Source organism: Maniola hyperantus, chromosome 24 (genome assembly GCF_902806685.2).
Source record: "Maniola hyperantus chromosome 24, iAphHyp1.2, whole genome shotgun sequence".
NCBI classification, from domain to species: Eukaryota; Metazoa; Arthropoda; class Insecta; order Lepidoptera; family Nymphalidae; genus Maniola; species Maniola hyperantus.
Genome location: NC_048559.1, coordinates 2,535,054 through 2,557,147, shown reverse-complemented (window position 1 = coordinate 2,557,147; position 22,094 = coordinate 2,535,054). Strand labels below are relative to the sequence as shown.

At 36.5% G+C, this 22,094-nt stretch overlaps 1 protein-coding gene across 6 annotated transcripts in view; it reads right to left on the bottom strand.

The window, feature by feature from the left end:
• LOC117993736 (mushroom body large-type Kenyon cell-specific protein 1-like) overlaps positions 1 to 22,094 on the bottom strand; it is a 264,782-nt gene that overhangs the window by 30,201 nt on the left and 212,487 nt on the right. For all 6 annotated transcript variants that reach the window (XM_034981548.2, XM_034981550.2, XM_069506873.1 and 3 more), the window contains 2 exons: positions 19,178 to 19,401; positions 17,800 to 17,973 (listed from right to left, as the gene is read on the bottom strand). In XM_034981548.2, coding sequence (XP_034837439.1) covers positions 17,800 to 17,973; positions 19,178 to 19,401 — 398 coding nt within the window. The remainder of the gene's footprint in view (positions 1 to 17,799; positions 17,974 to 19,177; positions 19,402 to 22,094) is intronic.

Below are 22,094 nucleotides of genomic sequence, written 5' to 3'. Positions count from 1 at the left end.
GGTAACATGCAGTGTAAAAACCTAAACATTTTTTTAATTATTAAGAGTCATGACTCATGACCGAACAATGAGTTCTTTACTATATAAACGGCTACAGATTCTACATTAGTTACAAAAAAATAATATTAAAAATATAGAATATAAAAGAACCCATCTAATTCGTCGCCCGGCCACGTCGCAATCGTAAGTTAGCTAAAAAAACCATTGTTCGCTACGAACGCGTTAATAAAAAATATTATTCTAAATTCAAACGGCCCATTAACCGGTTCCCACGACCGCCATGTTAGCTCGTCCTCGGCTGCCATTGGTCGAGGCCGCGAGTTTAGAATTAGAATGTGTATACCCCACCATTTGGCGAGCGGTAAATTTATGTGTAGTTTTTTTTTCAAGTTCAAATAATGGGAGCAAGGGAACAGCTGCGTTCTGCCCGGCCTGTCATCGGCCGATAACAATGGACTTAGAAAAAAATAGACGGAGGTACATGGCACTGGATTGTACGTATGCGTCCAATTAGGTGGACGCTACGTTATTATTTATTTACTACCTACTTGTTTCCCGCGGTTTCGTCATCGAGTCATTAGAATAGAATCTCTTCCTGTCTACTAAGTAGGTAAGTATAAATGTTTGAAAGTTTAACTCTGTGTGCGTAACACGCAAAAACTGAAATTATGTAAGTTAGATAAATATGTAACTATTAAATATAACCTCTACCTTTTTGATTAGAATTTTACGAAGCAAATCAGAAAAGCTCATAAGGAAAAACTAAGCCGTAAAAGGAAGCCTACGGGCTTAAGGCTAAGGGCGTTTGTGCACTGATCCGTATTTGGTTCGTATCCGTGATCTTTCGAAGTGTCATACAAATACGTATACACTCATTCGATTCGTATTTTTACGGAGTCATGACGGAGGACGAGTGCACAAACGACCTGTGTCTCTGTCGCTACCTTTTTACCGTTCAGCCACTGAACCGATTTTGTACCTACAGAAATAATCCCAGAGACCAGGCTATTTTTATCTCGGAAAATCAGAGTTCCCATGGAATTTTTCAAACCTAGGTCCTACCTAAATAAAAGCGGGCGAAGTAGCGGACATTGTCGAGTATAGTCACTACCTAAGTAGGTAGGTATACCTACAGAAAATAGACGCTTTGATTGTACGTAAGTAGGTAGGTTCAATTAGATGGGCACTAGGTTATTATTTATTTATCTAAGTGTAGGTCATTGAAACCCGGCGATTCGTACGTAAGTAGCTGGTCATTTGACGTTCATTAACCAGCCATTGAACTAGGTTATCGTAACTGTTTAGTAATTTAGTCGTTAGTGCTAGTTGTTTAGTCTTTAATAATAAAAAAATCGACCAAGTGCGAGTCGGAGTCGTCCACTGAGGAAGAAATTTTATTTGAAATGATTTAGGTACTTGGAGGTTTCTCTATACCTACTTAGATAGGTAGATAAGATAACATAGGCCCCAACTAAGAAGGAGTTTTCGGAAAATTCATCCGACAGTACTTAGTAACCGGAGCCATTAACTAATCAGTTAATAATTATTTTAACCCCTAGTTTACACTAATGAATTGCAGAAAACTTTAAAAAACTTGTATTGTCATTGTTTCAGATATTAACGCACGAATTAAAATTTTACAGGAGCAGTGAAAAACTTACTTTATTTTACTTTACTTAAAAAACTGTAATTTTACTGTAGTAAATCACAAACTTTGGACTTAACTTTTACACAGTTCTTAGGTAGGTATAATTATAAGCCGTTTTGCTTTAGAGTAAGTTCAAGTTTGTACCTATTCAATCAATCAATTAATCAATCAGCCTGTTTGCGTCCACTGCTGGACATAGGCCTTCCCAAGAGCGCACCACCACACATGATCCCTCTCCTTCCTCATCCACCTACTTCCCGCCACCTTCTTAAGGTCGTCAGTCCAGCGGGCTGGAGGTCGTCCCACACTGCGTTTGCTGATACGCGGTCTCCACTCCAGAAGACCTCTGCCCCAGCGGCCATCGCTTCTGCGGCAGACGTGGCCTGCCCAGGTTGGATTCAGTGATCAAAATTCAGTACCTTCTTGACTTGGAAATCAGATTTGTACTCAGTGGTTTTTTTATTTTTAATCAGAGTTGTAATCAGACACTATGTTTTATGCCAGCTTCTCAATTAATTATAGGTAGGTACCTAGAGCTAGCATAATTTTTTTATAATTATTTTACAGATTTCTTCATCCTAGTACTTAGTCCTTTAACAGTGCTATAGTAAATGGTACCTACTAACCTACAACTAAATATAGGCACATTGTATACTTAGGTTTAACATACAAAACAGTACATAAGTTGGCAGTGCCGCGCGTCCATGGCACATTGGCAAAACATTTTTGCCTATTACGTGTTTCCACATAAGGAAATAAAGGATGTGAACTGGTACTGGGTATTTATGTGCAAAAAATATTATACCTATAGCAGCAAATCTAGGTAATAACTAGGTACAAATAGCTAGCCGTTTAATACGAATTGCGTCATTGTATGTAGGTATCACTATATTTGACGACCTCCCTGGCGCAGTGGTAAGTGCTGTGGTCTTGTTATAAATTCGATTCCCGGCAGATGTTTGCAATTTTATAATTATTACTAAATTTCTAGTCTGGTCTGGTAGGAGGCTTCGGCCGTGGCTAGTTAACACCCTACCGGAAAAGCCGTGCCCGGTGCCGCCAAGCGATTTAGCGTTCTGGTACGATGCCGTATAGAAACCAAAGGGGTATGGGTTTAAAAAATTCTGACGGATACTACTGATACTTAAGTAAGTACCTACTCGTATTTATCAACGCACAGCTCAAACTACTGGACGGATCGGGCCTGTTTGGTAGGTATGCAGATAGCTAGTGTGACGATGTCCGTTAAGGAATTTTGAAAATTCAACCTCTACCTATGGTAAAATAGGGGTTTGAAATTTGTATAGTCCACGCGGATGAAGTCACGAGCATAAGCTTGTTATATTATAATTAACTACCTGCCCTGGCGAACTTAGTACCGCCTACCAGTCGATTAAATTTTTTTAAATTTTTTCTCTCCGTAAGAACCATCCTCCTACCTACTTCAAGGAATATTATTAAAAAAAATTAGCGAAATCGGTTCAGCTGTTCTCGAGATTTGCGATCAGCAACACATTTACTTAGCGATTCATTTTTATATAATATAGAGAAGATAAGAGGCAATTAAGTACCTACTTAATATTTACAGATCCAAAATTCAATTAACATGTGTGATCGATCGTTAGGGCTATAAAATTGAATACAACAAGCCAAACCATTAGTTCGTATATTTTCCTCAACGAAGCCATATTTATAGGTATGCTAGGTTAAGGGTTGCCAGGTCGCCAAATCTAATAGCCGGACAGACCAGCCAGTTTGGCCGGACATTTGGGTAGAAAGGCTGGACACCCTACATTATTGAGGATTTTGTGTCTTAGTATTAATAGGTACGACAAACAAATTGTATGTAAAATCAAGCTTTTTTATTATTGTCATAAATCTTGTTGTCAGGCGGCGCTGCCGCCTACGGGAGTGACCGATAGTCGACTCGCCTGCGCTCGGCCACGCTCGTTTGCGAAATGTAAAAAGCCTAACAAAAGCCGGACAAGCGGTGTCCCGTTTATTTTGGCCTGACGTACAATCAAAAAGCCTACCTATGTCCGGCTTAACCGGACGCCTGGCAACCCTAGCTAGGTTTGGCCAGCACTCACAAAAATTAAAACTAAAACTCGTCGAGCCAGTTACCTTATCCTACCCAAAACTAGAACAAATTATGGCAGAAAAACCCTTACCTATGAAGGAGCTAAACTTTATAACCAAATACCTGCACACATAAAAAATGTACACTCATTCAATGCATTTAAAACTGAATTAGCTGCTCACATTATGAGTAATGCGAATCACTTCGACAAATGCATTGAATGAGTACCTAAATGGCGAATATTTGTAAACTTTATTCTTAGAATTAAGTTCTCATGTAAGTGACTTTGTCTTTATGAGAATAAACTTCTTTAAACCTAACCTACTCACGTGTCTAAACAATGCTAGTTAACATTCAAGGTGGACGTGATTAGCGAATAGTCAAGGTGAACCCAACTGGCCGGTTTGGCCGCCATTTTGTTTTTGTACGACATTAGTTTGTAGTTTTTGACCATGAAATGGATTCGTGTGTGTCGCACACACATATTCGTTATAAATATCATGACGTGCACGAGTATAGATAAGTGATTTTAAGGTTGTGTACCTCAAAAGAAAAAAAACCGGCCAAGTGCGAGTCAGGCTCGCACAACGAGGGTTCCGTACAACAGTCGAATTTTTTCGACATTTTGCACGATAATTCAAAAACTATGATGCATAAAAATAAATAAAAATCTGTTTTAGAATGTGCAAGTGAAGACCTTTCATAATATGATACCCCACTTGATATAGTTATCTTACTTCGAAAATTAAAAATACAAATTATTAGTTTATGACCACAATTTAACTTTTTTTGTGTAATGTAACCACAAATTCACGGTTTTCAGATTTTTCACCTATAATGCCAGCTATAAGACCTACCTACCTGCCAAATTTCATGATTCTAGGTCAACGGGAAGTAAGTAGGTACCCTGTAGGTTTCTTGACAGACAGACAGACAACAAAGTGATCCTATAAGGGTTCCGTTTTTCCTTTTGAGGTACGGAACCCTAAAAAGGAACCCTTGTAGGATCTTTTCGTTTATCCTAGCATCCTAGGTCAAGAGTGAATAGATAGATAGTGCATCTAAGTCAAGACTGAATGGGCATCTTCTAGGTAGGCAAGCGCGCTACATCTTAGGCTGAACTGCATCATCACTGACTTGCCAGCAGGTCTAATTGCAGCCAAGGGCTAGTTTTTTTTAAAGGTAGGGAGCTCTATCGTTTTTATTTTATTACTTAACTACCATATAAGGCTATACTGCTAATTATATTATAGTTTTAAAAGCTTGAGTTTGTGTTAAAGCGAGTCTAAGTCCAATTAACATTTGTATGTCTATACTCGAAGTCTATATTTGCCTACCTAGTCGCGAGAAATGCCGTGCATTCCATATCTAAGACTAGTATTTTGCTGTACCTATCAGGAATTAGGGAAAACTGACGCTAATGTGCCTATGTCCAGCCGTGGACGACTGGACGTCTGTAGGTTGATAATGACATGAGAATTTGAAAGCACATTGTAAAAGTTTATCCCTCTAACAAATAAACCTGGAATAGCGGTGGAATACTTAGTTATACTCTGTTTTGTCTTTCTCTGTCATCAGTTATTTGCCATTTGAAGGAAAAAGACAAAAAAGAGTATAACTATTCCACCGCTATTCCAGGTTTATTTGTTAGAGGGTATTTGTATAAAAAGCTTTTCCATTAATTTATTATAATTGTAATAGGTACCTACTTACCTACTTTAAGTTTTTAAAACTAAACTAGACGTAACATTGCTATTTGCTACTGATTCTGAGCATAACAAAATGTAAGAGCATTCGCATCCTCTTGTTACTAATGTTATACCTATGGAGATTCGGAACTGAATATCATAAAAATGAACCAATGTGTGATGAAAAATTAAAAAGGAAAAAGAAAGAAAAATTAAAAAAGAAGAAACAGTATCATTACACGGCTTGATACCAATGTAATAAGACATGAAAGAGGACATTTTCACGTCCATTAGAGGGCAAACGGCACTCACAGAGGCTGAGCGAGGCTTAGCTTGTACCATTTTAAGCCATTGCCTTATTGCTACGCATGTAATGAGGATTTGAAAAATAGTCAAGCTGGTAATTTTGGTATTATCTGTACGTCTTTTTTTTTTGTTTATAGCCAGAACATTCTGTCGGTGACTAAATTATAGCAATTAGACCTCGTCCGCGTGGTTTTACTTTTTTCAAAATCCCGCGGGAACTCTTTGATTTCCTGGGATAAAAAGTGGCCTATGTGTTAATTCAGGTATGATCTATCTCCATTCCAAATTTCATTCAAATCCGTTCAGCCGTTTTTGCGTGATTAAGTAACAAACATCCAAACATCTTGCACATTTATAATATTACCTAGTAGGAGATATGTTGTAACCACAACTATTGAATTTAAAAATTAAGAAATTTCTCATCCTTCCTTCCATCTAGGAATTCTTTCATTTTTAAATTCATAAGTTGAAACACATTTTACTTCAACTTGTTTGAAAAGAAAAATTAAATGTAATTTTTCTAATTCGATTGATATTATTTTTCCCACCTTTTTCCATCAATAGGTTTTGTCATCCGTTGTCACAAACGGCACTTGTTGCTGAGTGGGTTTGAATGAACTTTTACACCACTGAACGGGGATTAAAAACCTCCTAGGGGACCTCTGAAAAAAGATCAATTCCACACTAAAAGCTTATGCTTGCTATACTTTGTCCGCGTGGGCTACACAAATTTCAAACCCCTATTTTACCCACTCAGTGGTTGAATTTTCTAAAATCCTTTATTATCGGATGTCAAAATCATAATAGCTATCTGCACGCCAAAGGAGATCGCCCGTGAACGGGCCCTCTTTTGTGGCGTCGTGTCAAAACTTAAATTAATTTTTTTTTTAAATGTATTATTTATTTACGATTATGTTTTATAACGACTTTTTTTCACTCTATTATTGAAAATATCCACAATTACAGTTAGAATCGTAAACATGCATTTATTTTGAAGAAGTATTAATTAAATATAACCTCAATATCAGCAATATAAAAAATAAGATTTCTTTATAACCAGGGTGAATAAATACAAATCGTTTGCAGAATATAAAGAGTTAATTATTTGTCTACAAAATAAAATTAAAACCATGGTGACATAACAATTATATTAGGGGGGGCCCAAAGCTCCAAAGAAAATGGGCAATCTCTTTTCAGTCTGATCCGTCCAGTAGTTTGAGCTGTGCGTTGATAGATCAGTCAGTCAGTCAAGCTTTTCTTTTTATACCTACATATTGGTTTGTTGGTTTATCCTTAGATCACGTCGCAACGGTGCAACGGATTGATGTGATTTTTTGTATGAGTATAGATAAAGACCTGGAAAGTGACATAGGCTACTTTTTATCCCGGAAAATCAAAGAGTTCCCACGGGATTTATAACAACCTCACCTAATCCACGCAAACGAAGTCGCGGGCATCAGCTAGGTTAAAAATAAAGAGCTTAATAAAACGAAGTCTCTATGATCTATCAATGATGTTGACAAGAAAATAATATTTAGATACAAATTCTAATGATTTTCTTTTTTCCCGCCTATTTCCTATTTGTTTTCTATTATTGTGTCGTCCATTGTACCTCGCAAACGGCACTCGTTGCGGAGTGGTTTTGAATGAAACCTTTTAAACCATTCCACGGTTAATAATGGGTACCTATTACCTAATAAAAAAAAAGTCTAGATTGTTTCTGTTTTTTAATCTGTTATATTTATAGATAACTAGCTGATGCACGCGACTTCGTACGCGTGAATTTAGGTTATTAAAATCCCGTGGGAAGTCTTTGATTGATTAGCGAGTGAGTCCTCAAATTGTATAGGTAGGTACGCACTGTACCTAAATGTGACAATTTGTGTTTTTTAGGGTTCCGTACCTCAAAAGGAAAAACGGAACCCTTATAGGATCACTTTGTTGTCTGTCTGTTTGTCTGTCGGTCTGTCAAGAAACCTAGAGGGTACTTCCCGTTGATCTAGAATCATGAAATTTGGCAGGTAGGTAGATCTTATATCTGACACTTGGGGAAAAATCTGAAAACCGTGAATTTAGGGTTAGATCACACAAAAAAAATTAAATTGTGGTCATGAACTAATAATTAGTATTTTCAATTTTCTAAGTAAGATAACTATATCAAGTGGGGTATCATATTATGAAAGGTCTTCACTTGCACATTCTAAAACAGATTTTTATTTATTTTTATGCATCATAGTTTTTGAATTATCGTGCAAAATGTCGAAAAAATACGACCGTAGTACGGAACCCTCATTGCGCGAGCCTGACTCGCACTTGGCCGGTTTTTTAATAATAATTTATCTAAATATATAAAAGGAAAAGGTGAGTGACTGACTGACTGATTGACTGACTCACCTATCAACGCACAGCTCAAACTACTGGACGGATCGGGCTGAAATTTGGCATGTAGATAAGTAGCTATTATAACATAGGCATCCGCTATCCGCAAGACGGATTGTTCTGAAATTTGGACGTAGACATCCGCTAAGAAAGGATATTTGAAAATTCAACCCCTAAGGGGGTAAAATAGGGGTTCGAGTAGTCCACGCGGATGAAGTCGTGGGCATAAGCTAGTTTTGAATTTGTCTTCCATATTGTTTACATCAATTTAGATTAATAAATAGGTAATATACAAAAAAAGCTTTCTAATTCCATACACAATAAATCCAACTAACCATGAAATCGCCTCATGTTTTGTTCCCTTCCATTTCACACTTAAAAAAAAACAAAGCACTCTCAAACCATAAAGGCTGATTCTCATTTACACCATTTCCACCTTAAAAGATTCAAAAAGTGGAATTTTACCGCCATAGAAAAACGCGTTTTTTAAAATTTGAAAATAGAATCGAAACGTCAAAGCGTTTTTTTTTCGCGAGCGGCAATGATTAGTAAAGGCGTACGCACACTGAAGCTATTTGGCGGCACGTGTTTTGCTGAGGGGTGGGCCTTGCACGTGAATTTTCCGAGGTTTCCACCCTCTCCGGACCGCCCCTATAGGCTTTTCTGTCCGGCCTATGCTGTTTAACCGATCGGCTTGGGCGAGCAATGGAGTCACTTGTATTTAAAATTATTATTTTTCGGTTATTTTTTTGTCTTGCAAAAAAGTTGCGCTATGAAAATTTGTGTACAAATTAATAGAAACATATTAATAAGAAATTTTATTATAATTAGTTTTAATACTTTCGGTAATTTATAAGATTTTTTATTTTATTTTATCTACATGATATGTACTTAGTTAGGTAGATATATTAGGTACTTAAACTAATGTTTATTATCTGATTGTAATAGGATTTCCAATGTAGTTTATTTCATTTTGATTTTAATTTTTTTTCATTTTAAAACGTGTAGGTACATGCTGAGTTCAGAGTTATTTAATAAGTATATTATAATTACGCTCTAAAAAATCAATACCCATGTAGCATAAACTATAATTTATTTAAATTTAAAAAAATGTTTTCATAAAAATGCACCTCTCTGGTAAAACACGAGTAGGTAGGTAGGTATACGAAATAGACCTATGTAAATAAAATTTAATAATTATAATCATTATATCTCAAAAACATCTCATGAGAATGTAAAAATCATAGTCTAAAGGGAATATCAAAGGACAGAAATGTACATCAGACATAAATCACATAAAGATAAAAATGTCTAACTTTTAAACTGTGATACAAAAAGTTTTTCATCGAGCTTAAACATGAGGTTTTAGAAGAAAAAGGTATAATTAAATTAACCTCGTACAAAAACTGCCTCATAACTGCTTTTAATTGCAACACTTTTGCAGTATCTATGGCAATAAATTCTAAGGCCAATTAGGTTTAGAGCAATTTGAAATTTTCAGAGCTTCTTCGAGCGCTTTATTCCAAACATGGCGCTGTAAAAAAGTGTAATTATAGTTGAGGGCAGTCAATCATAAATGTAACGTTTCATTTTGAGTAATAACATGAAAAATTTAAGGTACTGGAACGTACAAATAGCATGAATTCATTTCACGGTTGACGTGGCCCTGCTACATCATTATCGTTTCTTGTTTAACCGATGTTCTATCAAATGTACTTTCTTGTAGTTTTGTTGATAAAAAAATTAAATGTTACGATTTTAGCAAAGTAATGATACCTAAGAAATATCTATTACATGTTACATAACTACAATGAAATGCAAAATTTATTGTCTTCATATAGAATTTTTAGAACTTTTTTGTACCATTGTAGGTGATTATGAAGGTATAATTCATATTCATGAGGTATATTCACCTTCATAATACATCTCTAGGTAATATATTATATTTTTAAAATAATATATTTCTAATATAATAGTAATAAAATTATACTAACAATTAGGTAATAGGTTAGGTATTATAAAAATAGAAAATTAATGATAAATAATTAGAAAGGACAAAAAATGGTAAAAAATATCCTTTTGTTTATTGTGGTGGAAGAACAACTCAATTCTATTTTTTTTAATAATATTGTGATTAGACTAGATTGAATCCTCCCCAGTTTCGGTTGACAGTTTTACGACTGGGTAAATAGGAGCAAAAAAGTAACCCAATTTGATAAACTTAATTGAAATTAAAAACTTATGAGTTTCATTTGTTATTAAAACAAAGAGAACTAAGCGTAGCCGTAAAAGTTTAGTTGATACGCTCAAATTGATATCACCATTCACCAGGCAGTAATTCATAAACGTCAAAGCTTAATAGAGACCGAGATAATAAATTGAAGCCAACGCGGCAGAACAAAGTTTTAACACCATTTTATTGTTTATAATTACTAAAAAGCGTCATTACACTCAAGTTTCTCGTAAGCTCATTCTTTCAAATTAACTATTATACAAAACAACACTCGACTCAAAAAGCACAATTATAGCACAATCGCCACTCCGCGCCTCTCCTGTTCAAACACTGCCTACTTTTCATGCTCTACGCCTACACGCTCAGTATTTCAGTAACAAAACCACCCCTAAAGCGAAAATGGACTTTAAAATTGCTAGAACAAGGTCGATAGTCCATCGGGGACAAAAAACTCTTGCACCCCATCTCTTTCCCGCGTATTAATCAAAATACTAGTTTTCTACATTGACGTGGAATCGTAGCAAATGGATAAGGCATTGTTTCGTAAATTGAAACTATGGTTAGCCGAACGTCCAGTGTATGTTGACCTCTTCTAGTCCCCCTAGTATGGCGAAGCGCGTACGTTTAGACGTCTCGTATGGAGGCTCAGGGGTCAAGATGGGTGGTCTTTCTAAAGCTTGGTTTAGACAAGGTACATAATTGCTATTGTAGGCTAAAGGGTTTACAATATAGTGCAATTATGGGCAGACAATGATTAGAAATGTTGATACGGATGCAACGCTCTTATTAATTACTCTGGGGACGTTTATATTTTAAAATGGGAGCTCTTTGTCGCTGGTCCTAACTGTAATTATAAAATGGGGACCCCAGTGACTTACAATGAAGTATATTTCATTAAAAAGTAGGCGAATAATGAATATGTTATAGTTTTTGTTCTTCAATTCAGCTTTCCTTAACAGGCAAAGATATATATACCTACCATGTACTATTCACATGTTTATTGTTCAATAAACTTGTTTTTATTGAACAATAAACACGTTGAACAACAACAACAACAATTTTGTTAAATATTATACAAATATTTTCATTATAAAAAGTAAGGATACAATTTTAAGTATAAAAAATATTATACTTATACAGTAGTTTTAATTAAAGTAATAAAAACGGTGATTGGTCATAAAATCGAGTTGTAATCAACAATATACCTACATATCTAACTTTAAAAATTATTAATAAAAAAATCAACATTACAAAACATTTCACGTAGATAGTAATAAAAAATTATCGTTACAATTATTATTAAACTCGAGAATTATCATAAAAAAGAAATAAAAATACTTACTAATAAAAAAATCATTGACCCTTTCAACTAATAAAGCAATAAGTAATATATTTTTAAATTACTATTTCGTATCTACTGTAATAATTTTATTTCAAATTGAACTGTACATTATGACACATATCGATATGAGAATTAATTGCATATTAAGTATGATAACTCTAATAAAATTTTGCGATTATTGTAGCAATATTAATAGAATGCTTATCAAAAATATAAATAGGTATACAATATGAATACTTTTTTTAACTGACTACAACCTGACGGGGGTGGTAAATGGTAGGCTATGAATTTTAATTTACAAAAAAAAATTAGTAGTAATAATAATAATTAACCAAGCTTCAATAGTAAATCGGACCAAGGGTCTTTTGCTTGCCAGAGACTAGCGGTTTAAAATATAAAAAATATAGTAACAATATAATCAATTAAAAATTAATTGTATGATGTGTACGCACCTTTATATAAGTATAGATGTGTTGGAATATTGAAATGTAAATGCATATTTTTTTTTATTTTTTTTTATTCAGATACAAGTTAGCCCTTGACTGCAATCTCACCTGGTGGTAAGTGATGATGCAGTCTAAGATGATAGCGGGCTAACCTGGAAGGGGTATGGCAGTTTTTATTAAACCCATACCCCTTTGGTTTCTACACGGCATCGTACCGGAACGCTAAATCGCTTGGCGGCACGGCTTTGCCGGTAGGGTGGTAACTAGCCACGGCCGAAGCCTCCCACAAGAAGAATATTGAACAAATATAATATTATCTATGTATCACGTAGCTATGTATCATGTATCATGTATCAAATATTTAATATTTCGAATGTAGTATTTATTTATGTTAATGTTATATCAGTACCTATATACATAGTACGCGACAAGTCGAGATGGTCATCGGGATGGGGACGCCACACATACCCGCACAGCCCTCCCGGGCTAGCCCGTTGTAGGATAGCGCGGATGAGGCGCGGGTGTGTGGGACGTCCTCCCTCTTCATACCCCGATTGCCATCTCGACCTGTCGCGTACTTTACTTACCTAGTCGGTAGGTGTAAATTTTACATACAAAAATAAAATTATGTTCGTACAATGTTAGCGTGAATAACATAAACATACAATATGTAGTGCGTGTCCGGCAGTCAGTCTCGATAGGTCAAGATATCGGTGTATTTATTACATCCGTTTTTTTCCTTTTCCCGCACCGAGCTTATGTGTTGCGCACTTTATGTAAATAATTACTATTTTAATGAATATACCAACGTAATTATAATTAAAAGCTGGCAAAGCTACTAATTTTATTTAGCTACGTCAATGAAGTATTTTCCTCGCAAGTAGGTACATTTTATTTATTTATTTATTATAGGCGAACGCTTGACCACAATCACACCTGATGGAAAGTGATGATGTGGCCTAAGATGGGACGCGTTTACCTAGAAGATGCCTATTCACTCTTGTTTTAAAGATACCCGGGTTGTAATTGGTAGGAAACACATATCGTGGAAGAGTATTCCAAACCTTAGCCATACGTATGAGGAATGATGACGCAAAACGTTTCGTGCGTGTAGATGGAATGTTGACGACATAAGGATGGAAACTCGCCCGATGTCTTCCGGTTCGGTGGTAAAATGGTGAAGGTGGAAAAGATCGAAAAGTTCCTGTGCACACTTCTATATAATGTATCCTAAGTATAATCCTGTATGTAGGTATGTTCCTACTAGTGGCGTGCAGGTCATAGAGGCATAAATGCACTGCTTACCCCAGTTGTAATAGCTCAATGCATATTTTTCATTATGACCTGCCAGTAAGCAGGTTCCTACCTAACTAATGCCTACCCTGGCTTCAAACACTGTGCACGCCACTGGTACCTACCTATAATGCGTAAAAAGTGTCTTCTCACGCCCCGTTTTAACTTTATATGTGAACCGCACTTGATCGATTTTTTAATATACCTAGATAAGTATAAATTTTAATAACACACATGACAGACGAACCGACAGACTGGACGAAAGGATAACGTATCTTTGTTTTATTATGGAACCCTAAAAACAACCTATACCTACAGGTAATTACTGGACCGATTTTGAAAATTCTTTCACCAGCAGAAAGCTACATTATTAATAGGTAGTAGTGACATAGACAATATTTTATTTTCAAAAAAAAATAGAGATCCCTACGAAAATTGCTTAATTTATTACCCACCTATGAATTTTTCTTAATTTTTGATTACCTACTTTGTAACTACAATTTTGGTACCTACATGAAAAATAAAAATAAATAAATAAAATAAAATTGTAATAAAGCTACCCGTGCGAAACTGAGGCGATTCGCTAGTCCATACTAATATTATAAATGCGAAAGTATATCTGTCTGTCTGTTAGCCTTTCACGGCCCATCCGTTCCACCGATTTTGACGAAATTTGGTATAGATATAGCTTGCATCCCGAGGAAGGACATCATAGGCTACTTTTTATCTTGGTAGATCAAAGACTTTCCACGGGATTTTTAAAAACCTAAATCCACGCGAACGATTTCGCGGCCATCATCTAATGAAAAATAAAAATAAAATAAATAAAATAAAATTTTTTATAATGTTACCCGTGCGAGCTGAGGCGGTTCGCTAGTAGGTAATAAATTAAATGAAACATGGAATTGATTGAATATACCTAATTCCCGATTAGGCACACACAATGAATATCTGTACAATTAATAATTGTGAGTCAAACTTGGCTATTAAATCCTCCATACCCTGTAGAGCTAAAGGGCAAGGCCGTTTCCGTTCATTTTGAATCATCTAGGAATTTAACATGACGTTACACACCTGTGGTTCTAGGCTCTACTGCAAAATTATTGTGATGTACCTATTTATCTATTAGAATAATAAGCTTAATCGTTTCTAAATACAGAGCCTGATAATCTTAAAAATGTATCAGGTAGGTACTGTGAATTTGTGGTTACATCACAGAGAAAAAAACTAAAACGTATTCATAAAAAAATAATTAATATCTTCAACTTTCGAAGCAAGATTACTAGGTATTTTAAGTGGGGTGTACAATACGAAACGACTTGGTCTGCTCATTCTAAAACAGTTTTTCATTTATTTTTATGCATAATAGTTTTTTGATTTATTGTGAAAAATGCGACTGTACTTGTAGTACGGAACCTTCGATGCGCGAATCTGTCTCGCACTTGGCCGGTTTTTAAATACAGTTGTAACTTTATAGTAAAACTAGTAGATAAACTCCCGTTACTTGAAAAGTTAAGGCCTCTCTCAGTAGAGTCATGCTTTACCATTAGGTCGTAGCCATAATCTAGATATCAGAATTAAAAGACCCTGACTATCTATGAAAAGAGCAACCGCCGAGTTTCTTGCTGGTTCTTCTCGGTAGGAAAGGCATTCCGAACCAGTGGTAGATGCATCCGACTATTCGAAAGTACTTGTAAAAGTTTATTCGAATAAAAAAGATTTTTATTTTATTTTATTTATTTTATATCAGTAGGTATAGTCAGGGCCCTTATTATAAATGCGAAAGTGTGTTTGTTTTTTGGTTTGTCCTTCAATCACGTCGCAACAGTGCAAAGGATTGACGTGATTTTTTGCATGGGTATAGATAAAGACCTGGAGAGTGACATAGGCTATTTTTTATCCCGGAAAATCAAAGAGTTCCCACGGGATTTTATTAGCTAGTAGGTAGATCCTAGTACCTAGTCCATAAAGATTGTACCTATTGACTGTGTGTGTTTACCTCATGATATAGGCATATACGTCCCAGGCGAACATCTGGCAAGTTAATCACTTGAAATCCGGTCGCCAAGGGACCTACCTAGGTCTTGGTCTTGTACTCGTACTTTTATATATCGTTGTACCTATCGACCTACTTGTGTTTAGGTTGTTATATTAACAACTACTCCTTATACTTGTTATAGGTTGTTATATTAACAACTCTACTTGTGTTATAGGTTGTTATATTATGTGCGTTTTGATTTTACTAAGATCCAAGATTCTTTATTAGCAGAAACATTTTTTACAATAAGACGTTATTACAACATAATATATTGTCCAGTAGAAAATATGTTTCACCTTATATAATCAGGCATGCAAAATTAGTAAAACAATTTAATATTTAACCTATTCTTTAAAATTCAAAAATGCGTAACATTAATATATTGTGTAGAAGCACCTTTCCATTTGCCTTAATTGAAATAAATTTAGTGTAAGTTTTACATTTTTAGGGTTCTGTACCTCAAAAGGAAAAACGGAACCCTTATAGGATCACTTTGTTGTCTGTCTGTCTGTCTGTCAAGAAACCTACAGGGTACTTCCCGTTGACCTAGAATCATGAAATTTGGCAGGTAGGTAGATCTTATAGCTGACATTTGGGGAAAAATCTGAAAACCGTGAATTTAGGGTTAGATCACATGAAAAAAATTAAATTGTGGTCATGAACTAATAATTAGTATTTTCAACTTTCGAAGTGAGTGACTATATTAAGTGGGGTATCATATGAAAGGTCTTGACCTGTACATTCTAAAACAGATTTTTATTTATTTTTATGCATCACAGTTTTTGAATTATCATGCAAAATGTCGAAAAAATACGACTGTAGTACGGAACCCTCATTGCGCGAGCCCGACTCGCACATGGCCGGTTTTTATTGTATGTAAACTACAATAGGGTAGACTGTAGTAATAAAATGACGCGAGTTTTGTATAGCGGTAGTTTATGGGGCTAGAATTCATTAGATATTAAAGAAAATAAATTAAATAAAATCATGAATTTTATTTATTTTACTATAATTTACCTATTACATCACGCTGTACGGAAAGCGTGACGTCACAAGGCGTTATAAACGACAAATATAATTATGTTAAAAAAATTGTCGTTTACGCCTTGTGACGTCATTAATCGCTTTAAGCCTTAAGCTGCTATTATGTATTCTGAGCCTTAAGGAAAAAGGAATCCTTGTATACTTAGTATAAGGATTCCTTGACATTTTGAAGTAGATACGGAACCCTAAAAATAGACTAAAAGGAAAACTACGTTTAACCCGCAAAACAGACATAATAAATCAGTCATTTCGCACACCTATCTCAACACGAAAGGCTCGGGTCCCAACCAAACGATAAAAGATAACCGTGTATCAAAACGCAACGTGGCGGATTGCCAAAAAACAAGGGCGGTACTCACAAACGCGCCGCCCTCTTACCCCCTGGCCCCTCCGGACGTGATGACCCCTGGTAAGGGGTAAGGAGAAACAGGTCATCGGTCATCTGCATACCTATTCAATTTTTTAATACGTATGTAACAAAGAGATTTAGCTAAAGGGTAGAGCGGGTATTGTGATGTCATAAAACTTGTCTCATACTTGCTTGTGGATGTACCTAATCATTATTTTCTCAAATGTTAAAAAAAATTATAAAATTTAAAAGTAGGTAGGTAATTGAAATCATTCCTACTCAATGCCTTAGCAATGAATTAAATTCGGGTAAAGGGGTTCTAAAGACCAATCTTTTGATCAAATAAAAATAATTTACCTGGCTTGACAGAGTACCTAGTCAGTGGAAATGTACCCTTCAATTTGACTGTGGGATAGAACTGTTTATTAAACAGGATGCGAGCGCAGCAAGCGCAATTTTTTTGTTTTAAAACACAAACGAGTGGGTTCACTCACGAGCTTAGCCTTAAAAAGTAGGTATAGGTATGCATTTGCATCATACAGAATTGTCTCTTTTCATGGATAATAGCAAATTCCAATGCCAATAACCAGTTGCCTTATTTTGTAGTTTTATTGATTTATTATATTTCAAACCAGCAACGTAGGTATATCGTGCAAAACCTGGCACCTACGACGCGGGAATTACCCCGAGTGGCCTATCTATACAACGTTCATTGACCTCTAGCGTCAGTCAGATGTTTTATTTGCAATATATTGTGAACTTTTAAAAACACAGGAAAAAAAAATTCTCGTTTTTTTGTGGTAGGTATCACTATCAATAATAATCATCAGTAGGTACTATCGCCTGTCTGAGTTTTTGCTAGCGATCTTGTTAAACCATGCATATCATGGAGTTCGACAAAGTAACTCCTGCTTGTACCCAAGATTTTCCCTGATTGTAAAGGGTCAACTCACGGTAGCGCCGGTGGCGGCCCGGCCGTCGGGCGGCTCAGGCCTGTCGCCGTCGACGCAGAAGTAGCAGCGGTCGGCGGGCTTCCAGTCTGCTGGCTCCTCTGACACTTCCACTTTGGGCTGCGTGGCGGGCCTTTTGATGAGGCTCTCCAGTATTGTTTCTCTCCGCGGCTTCTCCTGTTCAACAGAAACAAATAGGTATAGAGTTGTTTCAGATTGACTATGCTGCGTAGACCCTACTGGCTATTACAGCGTCACCGGATAGGATAGCGAGTGCGATATTCACCTGGGGGTTAGCTCTAGGACTCGAATAAATTATTCGAGAGGTCGGGGGGGCAACGTCCTCCTAAGGATGCCTCTTGTGAGGCTCAGACGACAGCTTAGGATGATGTTGGGATGGATGGTTTGGTTGGACTTGATTAGTCCGTCCGTACTTCCCCGAGGCCGTGGCGTGAGTCCACACCCGGGTAAATGACGTTAGAAATCGGGGTCTTGTGTTCGTCGGCGAAGACGCTGTAAATAGGTTGAATTTGTGTGTTGCCTTACGAGATAGGGGCTTTGCTTCTTTACTACTTAGTCATCTCTAGTGCGCGCCAGCGCCAACAAAGTTCAAATTTTTTATTTATTTCATATACCTAGCTCAACTAGTGTCTCTTATGCTACGTCTGTGTAACAAGCAGTGCACTGGTAGAGTTCTAACTTCTACCACTGCACTGGTTCGAAATGCAGATTTTACTGAGTCAGCAAGAAAATCATGTTCTGAGCATGATCGCTCGACATTGTAGTGAGATGTACCTTCTCCTCGTTCTCTGCTCTCTCCTGCTTCTCCGGCGCGTTGATCTGCTCAATATTCTTGTTCTTCAGCGCAGGTAGCGGGGTCGGAGTCAGTGATGCTCACTCCGTTGCACGTTGTAATGTGACGTACCTACCTTCTCCTCGTTCTCCTGCGTCTCCGGTCTCTCTGCTCTCTCCTGTTTCTCCGGCGCGTTGATCTGCTCGATGGTCTTGATCTTCAGCGCCGGCGGAGGGTCGGAGGCAGGGATGCTCTCTTCGTCGCTCGACGTTGTAATGTGACGTACCTTCTCCTCGTTCTCCTGCGTCTCCGGTCTCTCTATTCTCTCCTGCTTCTCCGGCGCGTTGATCTGCTCAATATTCTTGATCTTCAGCGCAGGTAGCGGGGTCGGAGTCAGTGATGCTCACTCCGTCGCACGTTGTAATGTGACGTACCTACCTTCTCCTCGTTCTCCTGCGTCTCCGGTCTCTCTGCTCTCTCCTGTTTCTCCGGCGCGTTGATCTGCTCGATGGTCTTGATCTTCAGCGCGGGCGGAGGGTCGGAGGCAGGGATGCTCTCTTCGTCGCTCGACGTTGTAATGTGACGTACCTTCTCCTCGTTCTCCTGCGTCTCCGGTCTCTCTGTTCTCTCCTGCTTCTCCGGCGCGTTGATCTGCTCGATGGTCTTGATCTTCAGCGCGGGCGGGGGGTCGGAGGCAGCGATGCTCTCTTCGTCGCTCGACTGCTCTCCCTCGATGCGCTTTGGTATTAACCCGTCTTGGTATAGTTTCCATTTTCTTCGACCCATCAACTCCTCTGCCACCCGTTCTAGACCTGGAATGATAAAAGAATACTGTTAGTTTATTTTTCATTGACACTTATGATTTTATCATCATAGGATGATGACGATGCAATCCTTCAGAAATTATAAAGAAAGTAAAAAAAAATCGCAAGTAATAATAAATATAATATTGTTTACGCTTAGCTGGTATATTATAATGCTCAGGACTTCGTTGGTTCGGATAATATCCGCGTGTTTTAAAAGTCCCGCGGGAAATCTTTGATTTTCCGAGATAAAACTTAGTATAGATCATATATTCATAGATTCAGATCAACATATACCAAATCAAAACAAAGCTTGTAGAATCACAAGAAATAATAGGTACCTACCTATCTAAGAAATAAGTACGAACCAATCGTTACAGGTTCCTACAACAGTTTTTTAAGTTTTTGATATGAGTCACTGGTAGGCTCAATGGGAGAAAATCAGAATTATTGTTAAGTTGAAAGAGGCACCCATTTTACGACAACGCCTATAGCTACAGTATGCAGCAGAAAGTAATGTACAACATTTAGAAGGAGATAGGAGATTTGTAGAGCATCATCTCTGTCGTTCAGACCTACAAAACGTCATATAAGTATGCCTAAGAGACAGAGACAACGTTCTTCAAAGCCAAAATGTCATTCTAAAGGCCGATGTACATGACGTTCGGCCCCGTATTGTACCTCTTTCAGTAATTCATCACTTGCTTATTTATTACTTTAGAGTGTATGTGTATAAAACCTACAACTAAAAAAACCTACCCTAACAATATTTTTCGCCCCCCACCAGTCACAAAATTGCTTACATAGCAAAAAAAACATTCTATTTACAAATTCAATCGCAAGTAAAAAGTGCGTTCAAAAACATACAATTTAAATGTATTCATTTGAAAAAGCTACGTGATGATTATTTTACTGGTGATTGCGATCATGATTTTTTTGCCCTCTCGCCATTTTATGCTAATCTCGATGATTTAATGATCATCAACGATCATTGCTTACTTGAATATGTATTTTTAATGGCATTGAATGAAGCTGTAGGGGGAATAGATAACTGTTTATAATAATATATAGGATTTTGATCATAGGATTTTACAGTCGTTATTTTGATAAAGTAAGCACCTATCTACTACACACTACCTACAGTCTACACCACACTCAAGTGTGGTGGTAGTACTCATAGATAATAGCTTTTCTTATTCTCCTGCCCATCTGATGAAAATGATAGGTATATTATAATTTAGAGATGCAATTATATTAAGATAAGAAATTATAATAGATAATTCTTCCGGGGGTTCCGTAGGAAAACGACGTGTGCCAACGGATCCCTATTACTAAACCTCCGTAGTTCGTCCCTCCGTTCATCCGTCTGTCTGTCAGCGGGCTTTAAGGAATGCTTCGTGTTCGATTCCGACTCGCACTTTTTTGTGAACGAAAACGTCTGATAGTGGATTTAAGTTTTCGTAAAATGCCCTGGGAACTCTTCGTTTTTCTGGAAATAGCAAGTAGTTTGTGCCACTCTAACTCAGTGTCTAACACTGAATGATAGCCACTGAGCTCAGTTGACATTAAATAAGTAAGGTAACTGATACAAATAAGGCCTACCTTATTTAAATCGTTGATTACAAAATAAATATAGGTATGTATCAAAAAAACAATAAATTATTCAATAAATTAGTATTAGATGTTTATTAATATCAAATTAATGGAGAAAAACATTAACAATATCTAATAAAATGAAGACAAAATCAACAATACAAAAACCTTAGTTAGTGGCCATAATAAGTTACGTCTAACAAATAAGGCCCGTAAACTTTAAACTCATAAAATCTTGTTAAAAATCTATTTATTTAAAAAATTACTATTTTACAGCCTTTATTTACCTTTTATATTTTGATAACTACGCTTTTAATTACAGTAATTAAACATTTATAAACACAGATGGCTTGTCAGACTTAAGCTCTCATAATAACAATAATATGAATAAACTATTTAAAAAAAATTGTCACTCGTAATTAAATAAATAAAGCACACAGTCTGTAAAAAAAAAACAGTTTTTTTACCAAAAAAATAAAAATTATAGGCCTTATTAAATTGCACTGCTGTATACAAGGCACTAAACTACCGCTGCACGCTGCTAAGCTTTCTTCCGACCAAGTAACACGTTTAGGAACCTTTTTAGATTTAGTTATTCGTAGTACTTTGAGAGCTAGACATCAAAATGCGTATTAAAATGTGGGATTTATATTAAGGCCTAGGGTTACAATTAAGGCCTAGGGCCTTATTCGGTACCGTACCAGATAAAATATAAAGTTCCATAATTCGTTCAATTATTCAAAATGATGAAAATGAAAGCAATAATTATCTAATATAATGGCTACTTATTAGTTTATATAAAATGTCAATATAAAACCTAGTAACTTGCCTTGTTATTACGAAAATTTTATAGTGCGCCGCGGAAAACCCAACTTCCGCAAAGAAGGTGTCGCAACAAGCTCAGGGAATAGGCGCAGGGCGCCTGAGCAGTTCGTACCTAATCATAGGGCCGTATTGTGTATGTGCGTGAAGAATCTTTTATGTTACATTTATTTAACCGGGTTTTCGGGAGAGTAGGCCTTTTTCGAGCATAGGCCTTATTTGTATCAAGTACCTTATAATAAGGTGGCTATCATTAGACACTGAGTTTGCGAATCACCCCGCAGCGC